The sequence below is a fragment of the Fringilla coelebs genome, assembly GCF_963513975.1.
Source record: "Fringilla coelebs genome assembly, chromosome: 6".
Classification (NCBI taxonomy): Eukaryota; Metazoa; Chordata; class Aves; order Passeriformes; family Fringillidae; genus Fringilla; species Fringilla coelebs.
The window spans coordinates 26669624-26689277 of record NC_140034.1 but is presented as its reverse complement, the minus strand read 5'-3'; the positions used below and the strand labels follow the sequence as shown (position 1 = coordinate 26689277).

General features: G+C 38.8%; 1 protein-coding gene across 4 annotated transcripts in view; it reads left to right on the top strand.

The window, feature by feature from the left end:
• Positions 1-19654, top strand: part of AKAP6 (A-kinase anchoring protein 6) — a 214164-nt gene that overhangs the window by 50421 nt on the left and 144089 nt on the right. For all 4 annotated transcript variants that reach the window (XM_084208619.1, XM_084208617.1, XM_084208618.1 and 1 more), the window contains exon 5: positions 10131-10253. In XM_084208619.1, the coding sequence (XP_084064745.1) occupies positions 10131-10253 (123 nt within the window). The remainder of the gene's footprint in view (positions 1-10130; positions 10254-19654) is intronic.

Genomic DNA, 19654 nt, shown 5'->3' with positions numbered 1-19654 from the left:
TTTCTGGAGACATTTTTTCTACCTAGTTTACTGAGTGAAACAAGAATATGTGACCTAAAAACATTGACATGTCTTAGCTGATCTCTAGATATGGCCATCGACTTAGGATCACATAAAAAGTATCAGCTAAAAAGGCTTTAGTTTAGTATATTGGATGCTGTGATACATAAGACAAAACTTATCCTGTATTAGATGCTTTGGGCATCTTTCTTAGTTTCCTAGATGCTGCTTAGACCTCCTGAATTTTATGTAGAAAAGAAATTACTCAGAAAAAAATTTGTTTCAAGAGCAGGGAGACTTTCTATGAGACATGACCAATAAAAGACATTTCTCTTTGTAAATAAACATATTTTCAGAAACTGTATGTCAATCCTAGTAGTATGATGAACTTTGAAGACCAGACTTGTATGATCCTTCAGAAGTTTCTACATGACTCAGACCACTCAATATCATGACTTCTGACTGTTCCACTTTTAACTCTCAGAGATTCTGCCTGCCTGTTTTATTGCCAAAGACTTTCTTTTTTTAAAACTAACTATAAATAGCTATTTTTTCTTTTCCTTGTATTTCCTCCTCCTCCAATTTTCTCCCTGCATATGCCCTATTTCCTTACAGTCTGTTCATTCTGTTTCTGTCTCATTTTCAGGGCTTTTGGCATCCTTCAACTCGTGGGTTTCTCCTTTCTGCTGCTTATACTATTCACTCCATAGTTTCAGTCTTGTTTCCTAAGGAACCTTTTTCCAGTGTACCCCAGCGATTTCACCCAGACTCAGAATGCTGAACGAGTTGGATGCTAGAAACATTTTAATATAGATCCACACTGTAGAGGGTTTCTGACAGAAGCTAGTGCTGATTAGAACAGTGGAAAGCATTTGCTTCTTCAGCCGACACCTGTGTGCCTGCATAAGCCAGTGGAGATGAAGCTTGTCTGTGTACAGGGATGTGTTTTGGTCAGGGTCCCTCCCCCTTTTCCCGGTGGCTCAGCAGCGCTGGCAGGCGGCATGTGCTGCCTCCACCAGAGGGCTCATGCCCACTGCCCCACTTTGAAAATAACTGGAATTCAAAGTAGTGGGCATGATAACGTAGGATGCAGATAAGCAAAATTATTGTCTGTCATCCAGAATGTGAATGCAGATGTAGGATTTCTCCGTACCACAAAGGATGTGCTCATTTATTTACTCAGTCCACAGCAGTGCTTTGAACCTCACACTGCTTTTGAGGTAGAGCTTCCATATTTTCTCAGCGTGACCTCAGTTCTCACCTCAATGAATGCAGGAACTTTGTCTGGCTCTGTTCCTGTTAATGTTACATCTCAGGTGGGACACATGGCCACGTCAGCATGAGGAGAGGCCAGCAGCCATTGCCATCAGAGCAGATGGCATCTCTGGAGGTTTACAACCAGCCCATACTGCTGTTCAGTTCATACCAGAGGATTCTTTAAATGATGGAAGAATCAGGTGTTCCTGTCTTTCTGCTTCCTTCTCTCTGCCAGTCACCCTGCTCTTCAATGCAAAGCCACAATGACACTGGCTTTTCCTACGCTGCTGTATTGCATTCCTTTGCACAGCTCCCTTGGCCTCATGGCTACATGCTTCTCCCCAGCACTGTCCTTCCAGCCCATGGATTTTATTTCTGTGGTTCTGGGTGTTCACTGATCCTTCAAAAGGCTGGGGAAGATGTTACCAGTGGCGTTGGAATCTTCTCTGTTAATCTAAGAATTAGAACAGGGTTCTCTGGAAGCGTTGGCTTATTTTTCCCATATCTATCTTTGCTCCACTGTGAATCTGCTGGTACTGAGATTTGCTTTTTTAGATCTTGCAAGTTTCCAACAGCAGTGAAGGCCTTGTGATAGTACTTTTAAAGAGAAAGTAGATCTTGACCTTGAGCCAAAGGTAAGACAATGCATAGGGTAAAGAAAGAATTATGTTTGTAGCATCATAGAAAAGTTTAAGTATCTACAGAGATACATTAAAGAGTGATTTTTAATATTCAGATAACCATAGACTGCTTTTTTGTCTAAAAGCAGAAACAAAGTCAACAGTCCCATTGGGGCATTTCTATTGCACAACTGGATGCACTGTTGTCAAATATAGCTGTTTATAATGGATTAAAAAGTAACACTTCACATGTTTCTCTTCACTTTTCATGCCTTTAAAGCAAATCTTTCCTTTATAATTGTGCTTCTTTTACCGGGAAGGCTTTAGGAAACTGAGAAATTAAACATCTTTTTTGCTATTCCTGCTGTAGTTAGAATACAGTATGGAAAAATAGCTTGGACTCTAAACCCAGGAAAAATAATGAGCCATTGACTATCCTGTGGTTATGGAACAGAAAGTTCCATAACCATATAATTCATGGCCTACTCAATAGATGTCCATTAGAGAAAATGCATTTAATAATAATTTCTCTGTGTTGTAGGTGGGTAAAAAGCCTAGAGGTGGCACTCAGGAAAGATTTGTGAAATTAAACAGTCTTTGAAATGCTTAACTAGACAATATATAGAAGTTATGTCTTTACATGTCCACTAAGAAAAGTATTTGATCTTTAACCAGTTTGGAGGGAGCATTTAAGGCCCACATTCTGATAAACTGTGGTTATTGAGTAAATGTGGTGCTTCTTTGGGAGAAAGCCTCCAAGTTCTATTTCTGAATTGTTTGTGAATATATCCTGAAACTCATGTTAAGTATTTCCATCCTACGAATGTGTTTGGTCAGTTTTATGTTTCTGTGAGGTCACTGCCTGTCACAGCATCTTGACAATATCACACAAAGAATATTTTCCATTGTGGCATCTTGGTTCCTTTGGGATCCCTAACATCTGTATTGCTAATGGTTTTATTGTTGCCTCTGGCTCTACCTCCAATTAAATTGACCGTGGCAGTTTGTTGCAGCCTCATCCTCTTGAGTACCTGGATTTCTCTGACTTACCTTTGCCTATGAAGAAAGCACACTTTTATCCTTTTGAAAATAAAGTCCATGGGCAGGAATGTGTTCCTCCTGAGACTAATATGCAAGTCCTTTTGTGGTTAGACAAAGGGTTTTCTTAATGTATTCTGTGATAGAAGTGCCCTAAGAGCCAGCCCATCCTTGTACACAGACACCTCTGTGAGCTCAGTCTTTTTGTAAATTGGGAACAAACTTTACAACACTGCTGGCTTGCAACAAAATTGGGCATTCATTTTTAAGCACACAGCCTCATAACCAATTCTTTTAAGAAGAGAACTCCCTTTGTGTAATAAAAGGGAAGGTAGAAAGAAAAAAGGTCTGGGGTAGTGATTTAACAAGCACTGTTGTCTGGTGCTTCCACGCTGAGGCTTGTGGAACAGAGTAGACCTTCCACCATCAGACTTAGCTATCATGGCAGATAATTTTAGTATGTTTGCATTTAATGGTTTGGAGTGTTGTTTTTATTCTGATTTTAATCTTATTTTAGGTCATTAGAAGGGCTTTGTACTTTTAGAAATGCAATGAGCAAAAGCGTCTTAAGTACAAGCCAGCATACACGTAAAATGAAATTGTAAGAGTAATAAATTGAGTGGTGTTAAATTGCATAGCTTGAAATCACAGGCCAAAAAATATTGAAATAAATTTGCTGCTCATGGCATGTACGCACAATAAATCTTGGAATTTTTTTCCTCAAAATGGAAACCCAAAATTGGATCTAGTATCAGTACTGTAAAGCTTTTCATAATGATGCTATTTGGGTGCAGTTGCTTCCTCTGTTTTATGGCATAATTTTGGCAGTATTAATTTTGGTATGTGCACTTTCTTAAGTGTGTATATCCAAATTCCCCATCTAAAGGAATCCCATATAAAAAAAATCTACTAAAGCCATATAAAATACTGCTACTTTCAGTGTAACAACAATAAAAAAAGGTTGCATGTTTCCACATTCTATTTTTTTTTAACCCTAAATGTGCTTTTGGACTAAAGCTCTAAACTACAGAACTGGGCTTTGGTTTACTTCCATTCTAAATGTGGTCCAATAAAAGCTGGAGTTGTAAAGTGATGGCTGCAGCTGAGATAGAAACTACCTCTTTTCCTATTCCATTCAATTAATGAAAGCTGAACTTCAAAGTCTAAATGCGATCATTTGAAGTGCTAAAATTATTGAACACCAGAACTATTTACTTTCCTATCTGACCACAAAAAAAAGGAGAGCTTGTAAAGTAAAATTAAACCACTGGCATGAAGTTAGGAAACTTTAAAAGTTCTAGTGCAAGAAGTGGTGTTAACCTAGCTGAGAGATATGTGTGCATAGTTTTAAGTGACTTAATAGCCAACTCAGTTTTTTCATGACTGTGATAGTAAAGCTTTTCTGGGAGGTCTTAGTTGTGTGCTGCTCAGAAAATTGCAACCCAATGAAAAGATGTCTGAGCAACACCCCTGACAAGCCTGAGAACATGCAAAGATATCATCAGGAGCTGGAGCCTTTCTGTAATCTCATAAGCGCTTCAATAGTTATCACTACCTTTCTACTTGTTATCAGAAGTTTTTTAGTTAGGTCAGCTCCTTGTTACTTTGCTGGCAGCCCATAATATTTCTCCCGGGCTCTATTTTGTCCTTTCAAACCATGAGCATTGGCTGTCCCACCAACTCCAGAAGCATAGCTACGACCAGCAGATACCAAAACTTATTTGATTGACTCACTTGGTGGCATTAACATCATTGCCAGGTCTGTTACTGCAGACCTGGAAGTGGAAAGTTAATGGAGATGTATTTCTAAAAGAGGATGGATGGTCTTTGGCCAGAGATGGGGCGAGCTTCTGAAATTCAATGGGAAGGCATAGGAGGGGACTGTGGAAGTTGGAGAAACTTTCCTCACTCACAGGGAGTGAGGAAATCCTGGTCCATGCCAAGAGGCAGTAGTGGGGTGCAGGTAGTGAGCAGTGAAGTGTGCTGAACAGTCATCCTGATTAAGGAGAAATATCTAAATAGAATCCATCAAACAGGAGGAAGGGATGGAGTCAGGCACAAACTGCTTGGTTGCCAAAGGCTACCTACTTCTGTGTCCATAAAAATATTCCATTCTTATGCTGCACATTTGGGATAGAACGCACACAGAGTCCTATTAAATGTAACAAATTGCACCTCTGGAGGCCTTGCCCCCATGCTCCAGGGTTTCCTCCACTGGCGGCACGGCACCGCAGCTCCTCCCTCAGCCCAATATCCGTGCATGCCTTTGCATGACTCAGCAAATGAATTCTCATTCTTGTGATTCCAAAAATTTGAGTGTTCTGGTCATTAATAAGAAAGTGTCAAGATATTTTGTCGAATCCCATCAAATTTATATTTAATACTTCAGTTAATTAATTAATTCCTTAATTGTGCAGAACAATTGAATTAGGTATATTTTCATTTTATAAGATAATTAAGCAGACACACTGAGTTAAGCTTCCTCCCCCCTGCAATACTTAGAATTGTCTGTCTTTTTCATTCTTACCCATCCAGAGAAAATAGAATTAGACCACAAAAACCCCCATCTTTCTATGTGCTAAGTTTCAAATGAAGCCATTTTTGCTCTAGCTTTTTTTCAGGGGTGTGTGATCAGGACTTTCTTCTTCCCCCTTGGAGAATCTGTAAAATTGTCATGAAACAAAATGGAAAGCTGAAGGTTTTAAAGGTCAATGTTTAAAAATTTCCCATGTGAGGTATGGCTTTATCATTATCTTCAAACTTTACTACAGAAGCAGCTACAAATCATCCAATAAAAACCAGAAACATTTGTTTCTCTACTAAGCAGTGTAGACTAAGAATAATTTTATGCTGTAGGAGCTCAAGTTTTTATGTCTAGGTTGCTAGCACAGTGTGAAACTATTATATTTGCAAAACTGAACCACCTGCTCTAAAGGCAGAGACTGGATTATATTGGTGTGTCTTTTTTTCTGTTGTGTTCCCTTCTATTCTTTCTGAGGAATTGTACAGTAATTTTTAGATTCAGTGTAGCCAGCTATGAGTTTTCAACTTCCAGTAAATTTTGATGGAAAATACAATGTAGCTGTTAATTTCTACCAAAGTACAGGCTGGGTAGGTTTGACAGTTTTTTCATTCTTGTTTGATGCTGTGTAGATCAGACCCTTACACAGGAAAAATCAGCAAACCTTTACTGAAGTTTTTACCTGTTGAAACGTCTTCATTTTTCCCATTTTAAAAATTATGAAGAAAAATATCTAGAGAAAGAAAAACATAATCTCAATTTAAAAAGGCAGAAAGTAAGCGTCTAGAAAGGGATGTAAAGTGTCTTCATGAGTATCTTACTAAATGAAGAGAAAAAACCCCAACTTTTCTATTGGTTAAAGTTTGTCATCCTGTGATTTTATTTATCTCACTGAATATTCCTGCACTGGGATTTAGGATTAGCTATTTAGGATTGCCTATCCTTTGTTTTAACATTATTTATCTTGTAATCTGTTTTTAAGAATATCTCTGTGAGAGAGTCACAATAGATTTTCTGTGTTGTAAGACAATGTTTTGCACATTATTTTTTAGAACTGGTTTTGTCTTCACCTTTTATTTAAAATGTATCCTGGGAAACATTTGAGATGGTAAGGAGAGGAACTGTTCTAATGCTGTTTGTGTCCCTGACGACAGGTACATCACTAATTGAACTCTAGTTAACTAGGCCACCTTGATTACACAGAACTGGCTCCGTGGTGGTCAGTCTGCAGAGGGGCAGTGGCCCTTCAGTCAGGGATAAGTTATGTTTTCGGCTTCCACTCTGTTATGAGCCTTAAAGGGATTAAAGCTCCGGATCTATAGTTGTGACAGGGCTCCATGGAGCACCGATACCGGTCCTTTTCTAAGCGTGGGAGAGCGGGCGGCGTTTGTTCGTGCCTTTGGCTGCCCAGCCCAGCCGGGCCCCCCGGGCAGGGTCGTTCGTGCCAGGGCTCGGCTACTTTTGGCGGCGAGCACTGGCCTCAGCCTTAGAGCCTGTGGGAACGAGCAAAGGCCGCTCAGGGTCCGGCCGGGTCCGCCCCTCCCGAGCTGCTTCCTCGGGGATCCTTGCACGGAGTCCAGCGTCCGAGCCGGGGTTGCTCCCTCCCGGGCAGGGGGAGCTGCGGGGCGGGCGGCTGGCTGCTCAGGGCGGCTCCTTCCTTCCCCCCTGGCATCAGGCGGTTCAAATAAGTAGGATGGAATCCTGCGCACCGCAGTGAAAAAGAGAACCCGGGGGCATTGTTTTGATCACTAATTCAGAGCGAATGAAGTGGGACCTACATTTCTGAGATTTAATCTCACGTACAATTTGCGATACGAATAATTTTCTATTTCTCACGCTCTCTAGCAGCTGAAACCGGACCGTCTGTAATTTGTGCCCCGGTGTGCTCAGAGGGGTGTCCCTTCGGTGGTATACCCTCGCCGCTGTCCCCGCCGCGCTGTCCGGCCGCCGGGAGGTGGCGCTGTGGGCCCAGGCACGGGGCGCGGGCGGGCGCGCGGCGCTCCCTCAGCCGGCGGCCCGCGCCGCCCGTCCCGCCCTGCCCTTCCCGCGGCCCGCGCTCCGCCGCGCTCGGCTGCTACAGATGTGCGCTTGTGAATGGTTTCAATAAAATTTTATAGCCGTCATTTGAAAAATGGTAGGATTATTGTGATTTGTGCAGCCTGGCAGAAGACAGCCCGCCGGGGCTGGCCGCGGCCGCTGCTCCCCCTGCCGCGGTCTCCCCTCGGGCACAGTGTCCCCCGCCGCGGTCCCGACGTGCCAGGTGGCACTGGCGCTTCCAGCTTCTTTTTCTTTTTCTTTTTCTTTTTCTTTTTCTTTTTCTTTTTCTTTTTCTTTTTCTTTTTCTTTTTCTTTTTCTTTTTCTTTTTCTTTTTCTTTTTCTTTTTCTTTTTCTTTTTCTTTTTCTTTTTCTTTTTCACGTGCCTCATGGTGGTTCTGTAGGAGACTGTCTCTGTTTTTTTTGTCCAGGCCTCTGGATGAGGCCCCCGGCATTCCCCGCTCCGCACTGGGGCCCGCAGCCCGCCTGGCCTGGGCGGTGAGGGGACACGCGAGGCTGCTGGAGCTGGGTGCTTGCAAGTGTCTGAGCACCAGCAGGAAGTAGCAGACAATGCAACGCAGGCAGGTTTTGTGAGAGGACAGAAGTAACTCCGTGGCTAATAGTTGCTTTTTATACTGCTGCAAGCCTTCAGTGTTTCCGAGCACCCTTTTGAAGGGATACAGACGTTGAGTACTGCCGGCAGATGTTATACGTGTCTGTCTCTGTAAAATACATGACGCATGTACAAGAGAGAGCTTTTTTTTTTTTTGCTTACCATATCACCTTGTCTCTCAAGGACAGCACATTGCTAAAATGCAGGCAGAGATTTATTGGAGGGACAAGAAGGACTTTACTCCCCCTGCTCTTCTCCTCCTCAGCTCACGTCTCCCAGTCCTCTGCCAGTCTGGCATCTCATGCTCTACTGTGAGCTGGAAGAAAGTAAGCAATGGAGCAAGGAGAACATCTTGCCCCTGCCCCTGTCTGTAGATTGACGTGGGGGAACATGGCTCCTGTGGTATGATAGCCTGCTGTTGGGAGACAGCAGATATAGTTGCCTTCATCACTTGCCCCGGAATAAAGGCACATTGTCACTGGATTGCTTTCCCAGTCTTTCTTCCCTTTTTCTGGAATGTCCTGGAAAATAGCCTGCAATGAAACCTGCACAATACCAGTTTTCTTCCTTATAGTGGTTTGATATACAGTGGATTCTATAAATAGAGACAGCAATAGTCTCCTTATCCTGAGGTCTTGTGGGGAGTCACATAAAAAAGTTACAGTCCTCAGAGTGCTGAAGTGGGTGCTGTCGTGCCTGCAGTATGCAGTACAGCTTCCTTCCAGACTCCAGCTTTGGTTTAGAAGTACTGCTGCTTCACCTGGGAGCCAAGAGTTGATTGCTGGACCCTGATTCTTGGCAGTGCTGGCCAAAATGGCTCTTCTGCCTTGAATTTTGAAGGAAGTGTGGTTCTGCTTGGTCTCGGTTATTACCATTGCGCCTTTAAATAACGTAGCTGTGCACCTACTGCTCAGACTCCTTTTTCTGCCTTGTTTAGAATTCTAGTTTCATGTGCAACTTTGGAGAAGAGGATTTGGGCTCCTGAGACGCTTAGGAATGTTTAAAAGTTCTATGCTTAGTTTGCTTTTAGCCATCTGAATGGACTAAGCAGAAATCATTTAAAAGAGTGGGGAGACTGAGGTACGGAGTGTATATACTGAGTTGTTACCCAACTGGAAATTAAAATTCCCACTATGCTGGAAATTCATAGCTAATGACTAATAATATAACCAGTATTAGACCTAACTTAATCTAGTCTTACAACACTTGTAATAGATACACATTCCTCTTCAGAGTTAATTTTCAGGGTGCTTATAAACATCACGGTCAGTTTATTCCATTTACTCTCTTGCTTTGTGGTGGATAAGACTTCAGTAAAATTATCTGTACTCAGTATGTGCTGATAGAATCATCCAATCATGTAAATTCAGGGGCACTATTTTTAATCAGACAATATAATTGGTACTAATCTTGAAATAAATGGTGCTCCTGAGAAGCAGGAGCTCCTGTCTTCTCCGGAGCACCATCTGTGTGGCTCAAATGCAATCAGCAATATTTATATTAAATGCTATATATTCTGCCTCATCTACTGTTTGATTTCCTCTCTCTGAGTCTCATGCTATGAACCAAAACAGGAATCACAACACCCAAGTTCTGACAAGTAATTTCTTCCCTCGGTCTGCTGTGTATACCTTGTTAATATAGCTTTGTTCAGTCCTTTTGTCAACATTCAGTGCTCAAAGTACACTCAGTCTGCTCAGTGCAAGGTCTTAAGCTCAATTTTCATTATAATTTCTATGAAGCTTTTTATATATCTCCCTCATATTCTCTAAAACTTTGCTGTTTTCTTTATTTCATCACAGTCATATGGATCCTGCATTGTCTTGTCCCAAAATATCACATTGGATTATTCCCAGAAACACTGTTCTGCTACTCAGTTACCAGAAGACCACTCTCTAATTGTTTTGTTTGTTTGTTTTAGGTTTTAAGAGGTAAAATTTTACTCTTTTGGCTAAAAAAATGTAATAAAATTGGGCATACATTTTTCACATTGCCATTTTACTAACCAATGCTTTACTTGTTCTTTCTTTTTTCTTACATGGTAAGGGGTTTGTAAGCAAGCTGGATGAATTCATTCACTGGTTAAATGAAGCCATGGAAACAACAGAGAACTGGACTCCTCCTAAAGCAGAGACAGACAGCCTGAAACTGTACCTGGAGACACACTTGGTAGGACAAGATTATACTATGATTGCTATCTGTAATTGCAGTGTTCTGCTGTGCTTTTTATTTGATTGTTACTTTTTAATTACTAGTGTTCATCTATATTTTAATGTGAGATTTGCAGCATTGCAGTTTATTTTAATGAAAATGCTAACAAATTATTTTAATGAAGATACCAACAAATTTTTTACTGTACTTGAAATATGTACTGATAACTTTATAAAAATTAAACTACTCTAGCTGGTAAAAAGAAAAAAATTACAGAAAATTAAACTAAGAAATTTCCTCCCTTTCTGCCAAAATCTTAGGTTCTTACCAGTATGAAATGGAAGAAAATGTGGTGATAGCACTACTCTGAGCCAATGACCTAGACACCCCAGTTATATGAAACAGTACATTAGCTGAGCCCACCTCAGATCATAATCCCCCAAAGCTCAGCCTCATTTCCAGTCCCTGATAATATTATGGTAGAAAATTATTTGACAGTCCCAGGAAGTCACGTGATGTGTTACAGGAAAAAATGTCATCTTAATCCCTACCGTAATACTGGAGTCACCATTATTAAATTAATTGAGTATACATCAACTACATATACTGTTAAAACCAAACTGAAAACTGTCTTTGGGGTTTCAGCTATGCAGAAAGCTCTCGTGTCTGTTGCTCTCAAACATTTCTATGGTAGCAGTGCCTATGGACAGTCACTGGATTAAGTACTCATCCTGGTAGTCTATCAAGTGCTGTATGAAGACACTTTATTTTTCCTTATGTTGCAGATTTTTTTTTTTGTGGCAGAGTTCAGATTTTTGGCTTGTCTTCTGCACACACTCAGCCCCATGATTCCCATTGTGTTTACAGGTGCTCTGAAGGCGCAGAGCACATTGTGAAATAAGACCTCAGTAAAGGCATTGGTCACTTAAATTTGTTTTCTTTGTACTCTGCAACATGAAACTTCTGATGAGAAGCTTTTATGAGTAGAATCACAATTTCCACTCTTGCCTTGGATAAAAAGGAGCATATTCCAGGTAACAGGGCAATCACCAGGCTGAGTAACTCTCACAGTCCGTTTCTTTTCCCCTTTCTTCCATGGGGAGGAGCACAGTAGCTCATTTGCAGACAAATTACTTCCAACTTTGCCACGTGGCTCTTGGGGAGGTGAGCCAAACCCATCTGTATCAGAACTGGAATGTGGAATAGTAGCTCAGAGGCAACTCCATCATTGCTAGGGGTTGTCCAAAAAAATGAGTATATGGGCACTTGTACTTTGCCCAGTCAGTAGTTAGGCTCCCAGCTGCCCTCTGTGTATCTGGGCTAAGAAAATCTTCATATGCTTTCAGCATCATTATGTTATGAAGCAAAGTGGGAATTTTTTTACTTCATTGCAGAAGTAAAATATCTAAAGAATGGTTCAGTTTCTATTTTATATTTGAAAATATTATAATTATTTTATGGCATTTGTATCGAGTGAAAAACTCACTGCATAACCTGAAAAAACATAACTGAGTTTTGTTTCTTGGATTTCAGAAAATGTATGCTATCATACTGGTTTTCTACACAGCAGAAAATACAGAGCATTTTGTAGCGTGGAAGATAGTTATTTATATTAACTAGATTGTCAGCTTTTCAGTGGCTTTTATCTGTCAGACATCCTAATCTGTGTTTAAACAGAAGTATATGAACTTCAATTCGTGTTAAGCTCACTGTTGAAATTTCCCTTAGCTGAGCATTGTACAGCCATGGTGATTGTGGCTTGTGTGAGGGACTTCTACTTCTCATTTTCTTCTTTTGCCAGTCAGGTTATGCACATCAGACTCACCTAAGATATGCTGAAGTAAAGGATTTGGAACTTTACATGATTAGGTTCCAGACTTATGCGTTTATAATACAGACACTGGTAGTAAACTAGATGGGAAAACAAAGAAAATGTCTTAGTTGTTTCCTATGTAGTGCATCTACACCAGCATATCTCATAACTGTTTCCTCACTGGTGCAGGTTTTCTCATCACAGAATGGGTGAAAACTTGATGTAGTTGATTTTATTGGCAGGGACATATCCTTAGCCTTTGGCACAAGTTATCAGTTCCATGAAATGTGATACTGTTTTCTTTGAAATACATTTGTTGTGATGACAAAATTAGTGTCATAAAGGGGGAATGTTTTGCATTTATGAATGAAATATCTTCTGTCAAAATTTAAGAAGAAAAAAAAACAGGAGCAAGAAAACACAAAAATTGTGCTTGTTCCCTTTGTCATTTGTTGGGAAAAGTTCTGCAGAGGTGACAAGGAGAAGGTTGTGAACATCTTCCAAATTTTCCAGTATGTAAAATTGTAGGCTGTCACTTTAGGGTTTTAATGTAAGCTGTTGAAAAAGGTTTGAATTTTAAAATATCTCCCCACTCAGCCTTGCTTTTCTTCATCTTTGACATTTCAAGAAATGGTGTGGCACAGACACATGAATAGAGTGTGTTTAAAAAAAAAAGCATCACAAGAAACCTACAGCATGAACTTATGAAAATCTTCGCTTTAAGTAATGGTCATGTGAGGAGTCAAATCTCTTGAACAGGATGGCAATTCAAGTGTCATAGAATGACATCAGCTTAAATTGGTACAATTCCCCAAACAATTGTTCTTGTTAATTCTTATACCTGGCCTGACAATACTGTTCACAAGGATGTTAATCAACACTTTGAAGCACATGAATAGTGTTTGTCTGTTGCTCTTGGCTCAGCAAGAGCTGTGTGCAGGGGCATCTCTGTGAGTGTCTGAAGGTCCTGCCTGCACAGCTCCTGAAACAGTGAAGCACACTGTGATGAGGGTGGAAGGCAGCCTCTCCTCAATTTGGTCTGTATTTTCAAATTATCTCATCTGTACAGAGACTAGCTGGGGAGTTCCTGGGCCACGCTGGGGAGTCCCTGGACCAAGGGAGTTCACAGCTAAATGCACCATGTGTGCATGCACGCACAGGCCTGATACCCAAATACACCACAATTATAACTAGTAACCGTAAGACCTATTGGAATTTCATTCTTAAAATCACAGTTACAACTTACACTCCATAGATTTTGCCACGATGAGAAATCATACATTTTGCTAAAGAGTATGATTTTTTTCTACAGACTGAAAGGTATTCTGCATCTTGAATGTATGCTGTAATAGACAATTTTCAGCTTAGAGAACAATTTTCTTGCAAATTTTAAAACCTAGCTCCCTGATGTTGTGCAGAACAAAAGTTGCTATATGCTTCATTTTAGATAACACCAAAGCACAAATCTATAAATTTAAATGCTCTCAGAGATCCCTGAAATAGTGACTGAAATTATTCTTTCAATTTTACAGGTCTTCACAACTCAGTAATGTTAGTTAAACTGATTTGGGAGCTGTGTGCTTCCCATTCATATGGAAGAGCTGACATGGAGCAGCCACCCCTTGAACATCTGGCACTCTGCAGGCAGCCACCCAAGCCAGCAGATGTTGAAAACACTAATATGTTTTCATAAAACAGGCATGTTTTTCAGTAGAAATCTACTTTTTCACAAAGGTCTCAGTCAGTCCTGCTAGAGAGAAAATGAAGCAGGTTTTAAATTTTTTGAACTATTAGGTTAAAATCAGTTCCTAATGAAAAGATAGCTTCATTTGCCTTACCAAAAAAGAACTTCTGAAAATGGTTCCTGATTCACTTCATCTTTTGTATCTCTCCTTTTCTGTTATGCTGATTCTTGCCCATTGGCGCCCTGATCAGAATCAGCTGCTAGCACACTCTGTGCTTAGACTTGGTGGTATGCAAATCAGTTTTCATTAAAAACAGTATCCTGAAGGCAGCTTATGAGCTAAAAGCATCTGTCTAGGTGGTACTGCTGTGCTTGTGAAACCAAGCAGACTTTCTAACCAGCTTTACAAATAAGAGTACACCATGTATCTCTTGACCATTTTAGTTGGCTGAAAAAGACGTTTAACTTTATCCATGGCCTGATAAGATACATTGTTTTAGCGCAGTAAAGAAGTAAGCTAGCTGCTGCGAAGAACCACTGAGGAAAAGGTTTAGACAAAAGGTACTATATATATATTTGCTGAGGCCTCGAACTTTTATAGTTTTAACTTTTTCCTTTGCTGTTAACGCAGGACTTTGTGTTTTTGTTGCTGCACAACTCTTAGTTTTGCACTGTAGTGTGGTGTGCTCTTAGGTCATTGTACTAAGCCATTTCTGTGTCTAGCATCATGCCTAGACTTAGGGCTAGGGAACAAAAGACATTTAAAAGGGATCCTGCAAATGACAAATATAATATCTTACACTTATTTAGATGCCACTTTTTAAATACTTCTTGCATTATTAGTAGATGTTGGCAAACAATATTTTTTTTGGTAGAGATAAAACTGATTAAGGTAAAGTCTTCTTAGAAATTTGGAATTAGTAGTCAAGCATTTTTCTCCATTTTTCTCCAGTAATACTGTTCTTGCTTCTTGGATTTTTTTAGGCAAAAATATATGTTTTGTTTAGTTGAAACTAGAATAGCAAATATTGTTCTGTGAAAACCACAGGTGGTGAGGATTGCATGAAGTTATTGCAGTACAAAGTGTGGTTTTGGTATACTAACTGATAATATCCATGAATAGCAATTTCTTAGTTTTCTTTTCAGATTCCTGTCAGTAATATTTACTCAGTTTTAGTCCCAAGCTTTGTGCCACATTAAAATCCTTTTTAGCCCAGAATCAGTTCATTATATTAACATTCTTAGTCACCATATTTACTTTACTTGTTAGAGTCTTAAAAATATCATAGTGCAAGCATCATTAGTACTTCAAAGCAAATTAGACAAGTTGATTCACACTAGCATTTCCTTTCCTTCTATACATAGAGTTAAAATATCACCTCCATTCAGAACCAAATTCTTCTTAAGATACAGGGCGCTTGAGTTTTATTATCCAAAGAGAAATGAAAAAAGAATTTTTCTGTCTCTGTTATAAATGTTTCTGGCCACATCATAGCTCAGCAATTTCTGACCTGAAAATAGCAAATGCCTTCATACAGAAAATAGATTGTATTTTCACATTTAAGAAATTGTGTTGGTGAAGTAATGATGCCTCAGTGATATTTCATGATACCTGATTGTCTGTTTGTAACAAGACTGCTATGTCTGAAAAAAAAGATCATTCTCATCTTCCTGGAAAATCTCATTTTCTGAAAAATGTCGGTTTAGAGAAGTATTAAATATCTATTCTTATTGAAAATAAGGTTAAATACACATGCCTTGGGCTAATCTACCAACTGTCTTTGTAGTAGCAGTGGTAATGGTAATTTTATTAAAGGTATTAAAGCTTCTGAAATAGCTAAGTTATGTATTGTACTTTTGCTATATGGTAATTTCCAATGTGCATGGCAGCTAATTTAGTTAATTTCCTCAAAATATAGAATACTTTCTTCAGGATGATGGCACTAAAGAGTGAGCACCAAGAGTGGCCTAATTTGTTTCTCTAAGGATTTGGATTTGAATTTGTTTAGCCTATTGTTATTTTGAATTTTTAAATTTTATGGTGTTTTTTGTCATGAAAGGCATTTTGAGTGTGCACTGGCTTCCTGAATGTCTGTCTTTTTCCATTGGTAGCAGTCTGCAGAACATACTAATAAGAGATGCAGACTAAACTCAGCAGATTTCATAGGCTAATAAAATGATTTAATAGGAAGTAAGACAGCAAACTTAAACAAAAAGAATACAAGTATATTATCAGTTTTGACTATTATTCAGCTTTCAAAATCTGTAAACCAAATAACCTCTTATGTAAACTTTTTGGTTTCTTGAGTGTAGGAAATGTTGCTGCCATTTCAATACATTTGGCTCTACCTGTATTATAGTCTGAACCCAGAGAATGTAAGTTGCAGACTGTGGGAAAAATAGAGGTTTCAGAACCGTTTGGACTGTTCTTCAAATCTAGAGAACATTTTCCGTGACTAAGGAAGAGTAAAAGCAAGCATATAAAAAAGAAAATCCAGGTATATTGCCCTTCTAATAACAGCACTGCTGTCCTGACCAATACAAAAATACTGCACTTGATCTAAAGATGATTCCCAGAAGGTCATGCCATGAAGAAAAGCTGACACAGATCTTTTTTTGAGTAAAGATCATTTTTTTGTAAAGGAGAAAGAATGGGCCATGGTTATGGTCCTAGGAGCACAGTAGATCTATTATGATTTGGCTCAGTTATTACTATATGTGTTTTTAATGAAGGAAGAGAATGTCCATTTACTGTCTTCCTGTACACATACTCCCACTTCAGAGGTTTGTTTTGTGCAAGCTTGTAGTATAAGAAATAGTTTCTTTCTAATTTTCCTAGAGACTTTATATGCTTAAGAGTACTACTTTTTTCCTATCCTGTCTTTCAAATTTTAGATACTTACCCTTGTGTAGGTATTTTGTACAGCTGCAAATTAAAATAATATTGCATTTACTTTGGTTTTGGATTGGTTTGAACCTTCCCAGGACAGTCTTTGCTACTCCCCCAGATTTGCGCAGTTTTGCATAGGAAGGGGATAGGGCCCAATAATAAAATGTAGGTCTGCTGGGCCTGCCTGTAACATATTGATTGTTAACTATCTTCACGGAGAGCTGTGAAGATTGTTAACTATCTCACAGCTTTTCTAGTTGTGAGAGCTGCAGTCATCACTGGACAGAGGAGGCTTTAAACCACAGGCAGAGCATATTAGGGAGAGCACAGATCATACACTATACTTTCTACATGTATGAAAGTGTAGTGTATGATCTGTGCCTCAAAACAAATGAATTGCTCTCTTGTTTTGTTTTTTTAATGCATGCTGTTTGAGATTTAAAAAGTTAGAATTCAGACTTTGGGAAACTTCTAAATTCATTTGTACTTGTTGGTAAATCTGAACGAGGCAGGATAACTTGATTGGCAGTGTTGCAAATGTTCACTCCTTCTCAGTTCTTACTAACCAAAACTGTAAAACTTTTTGGTCCTGAGATATCCCAAAAAGGAGATACTGTAAGTCTGAGTGGTGAAAGGGATTCCACTGGGTCTGTTGTGTGTTTGGCCTGCAGAAGACATTATTTGCATATAGGGGATTTAGAGACTATAATAATACAATGAAATCAAATCATCATTATAAAATACTAGGCACTAACCTAATAAGAAAATTTTAGTGAAAAGTATTTCACATAAGTTGTGACTTAGAAGCTTTGGAGCTTTGTGTATGACAACCTGGTCATTCTCTTTACACAAATTTATCATAGTAACTTTTGAAACACCTTTAAAAATTATTTGAAATTAATGTTTATTTTACTAATAAACTGCATCATGCTTATGTGGGAACTCTTGTTAATTGTAATTTTTTTGTCTATTAAAATGCATGCTGTTGCCTGAAATTTTAGTATTGTTAGGCTTGTATTATCAATATAGATGTAGTCAGTAATTTGTTTTTGGAAATGAAATTAAATTTATTTTGATAAAATTTAGAGATTGTAAATCATTAAAAAATTTAATGCTAGCATCTCAGAGGACAAACAAGCACACTTTCAGCAACATTTAAATAGCTGCCAAGAGCTATTGACCACTCCTATGGTTCTGTGCTATGTTACTCAGAGGCATAATATCGCTCACATTTTGAATACTCAAAGTAGCACAATTATTGTCTGTGTTTTGGTGTTTGCAATGCCAAAGCATTCAGGAGATATACAGAAAATCCAGGAAATGAATGGAGGTTTTGATTGGTAAATATTTTTATTTGCATCTCTTATGATACTTTTTTCTCTTTCTTAATCCTACAAATTAATTTGGTTAATAATTTGGGATCTTAATTTATTAGCTATATTTTGCTAAGATGGAATTTTAGTTCACCTTCAAATTGCATGAAAACTTTTGTCTGTAATATATAAAACAAATTACATCTCCTTCATATTTCCCTGAAACTAAAATCCTTTCAAAAACTGTTTTAAAACTACATAGCATTATTTAATTCCAGAGAGTACATTTTGGCCTGATAGTAAGTAAATTTAAGTAAGATTTAAATACTATACAAGTGTAAGTTATTTTCCCCTTGGTAACTCAATATTTGCCAAGGCTGCTATGCCTCATGAACTCATCTTTGGTTTCAAAAGCTGTTATCTCTTGGTTGGCTTTTTTTTTTGCATGTGGTTGGGCACAATACCACTTGGACATATTTTGATTAAATAGTTTTTGTGCATGGTGTGTCTCTGGGTGGAAGAGATGTACCTAGAAATGTGTAAGAGAAGACAGAACAAGTCAGAAAACTGTGGTTTCCGCATATTATTTTCTGAGTATCTCAAGAAGGCAAGAAGTGATTAAGGGCAGTTGTATACAGTGGGCTGCGTGTGCAATTCGCCATAATTATGGCAACTTAGCAATTGTTTCACTGTATAGCAATTTTACCCATGCCAGTTCCTGCCTGTGTTCTTCCCTCGTTGTCTCTTGATAATAGACAAACAGAGATTCAATTTAGGAAGCCTCATGTGAACTTTTTTTTGACAATGAAATATGTTTGGATAGACACAATCAAAGAGAAATTTACATAGTGAAGCACAGAAAAAATAAATTAGAGCTGGCAGCAGAAGAATTTAAGTGAATCGAAACAAAAAATATCTGTAAAAATAGCCTCTATGTCTTCTAAATCTGCAAAATAGGCATCCTGGAGAGTAGGGCTATCATTTTTCTCAATGTCTAAAATTATGCATTCAAAACTTGGCTAAATTACCTAAAAGGTGGCAAACACAATGAGGAGTGAGAAACAGAATTTGAGAGACCTATAGCATTTAATGTGAGGAAGATTAGGTTATTCATATTTTAGATGTAACTAAGGAAAAAACCCCATTGATTGTTTTATACCAGTATGGCAGAAGCTGTGACAGAGAAGAAAGGGGTGAGGTGGTTTTACAGAAGTATGAATTACTATGGGACTGCAGGAGTCGAGCCTGCCTCTTTGTATTTAGTTTTGCCCACCCAAAACAGATTCTGTGGCCATGTGACAGAGCTAGATTACTGATCTGTCCGTGCATTTGCAGCCCTTACTCCCACATTTTTATCCAGTCTAGATTTAATGGTCTCAAGGGATCTGGGCTTTCACTGTTTCCCTTAGGAGGTTATTTTACAATGTAATAGATCTGACTTGCATGGGAAATTTCCTATTTGCCTTAAATTTTCTCCTTCTTAATTTAACTCCATTAGTCCCATCTATACCTTATGATACTGTATTAACTCTTTTTTCTGCTTGGTGTTCAGATTCATGAAATAAAAAACAGACAAAAGTAGACAGGGCCTTTCTTTTAATCAACACTTAGTCTTGTTTATTTCTTATTTGTTCCACATTTCCACTTTTAAAGAAATTTTGCTTGTTGTTCACTAAACACGCAACAGTTTGTCTCCTTGTAAATGCGGTTGATTCCTCC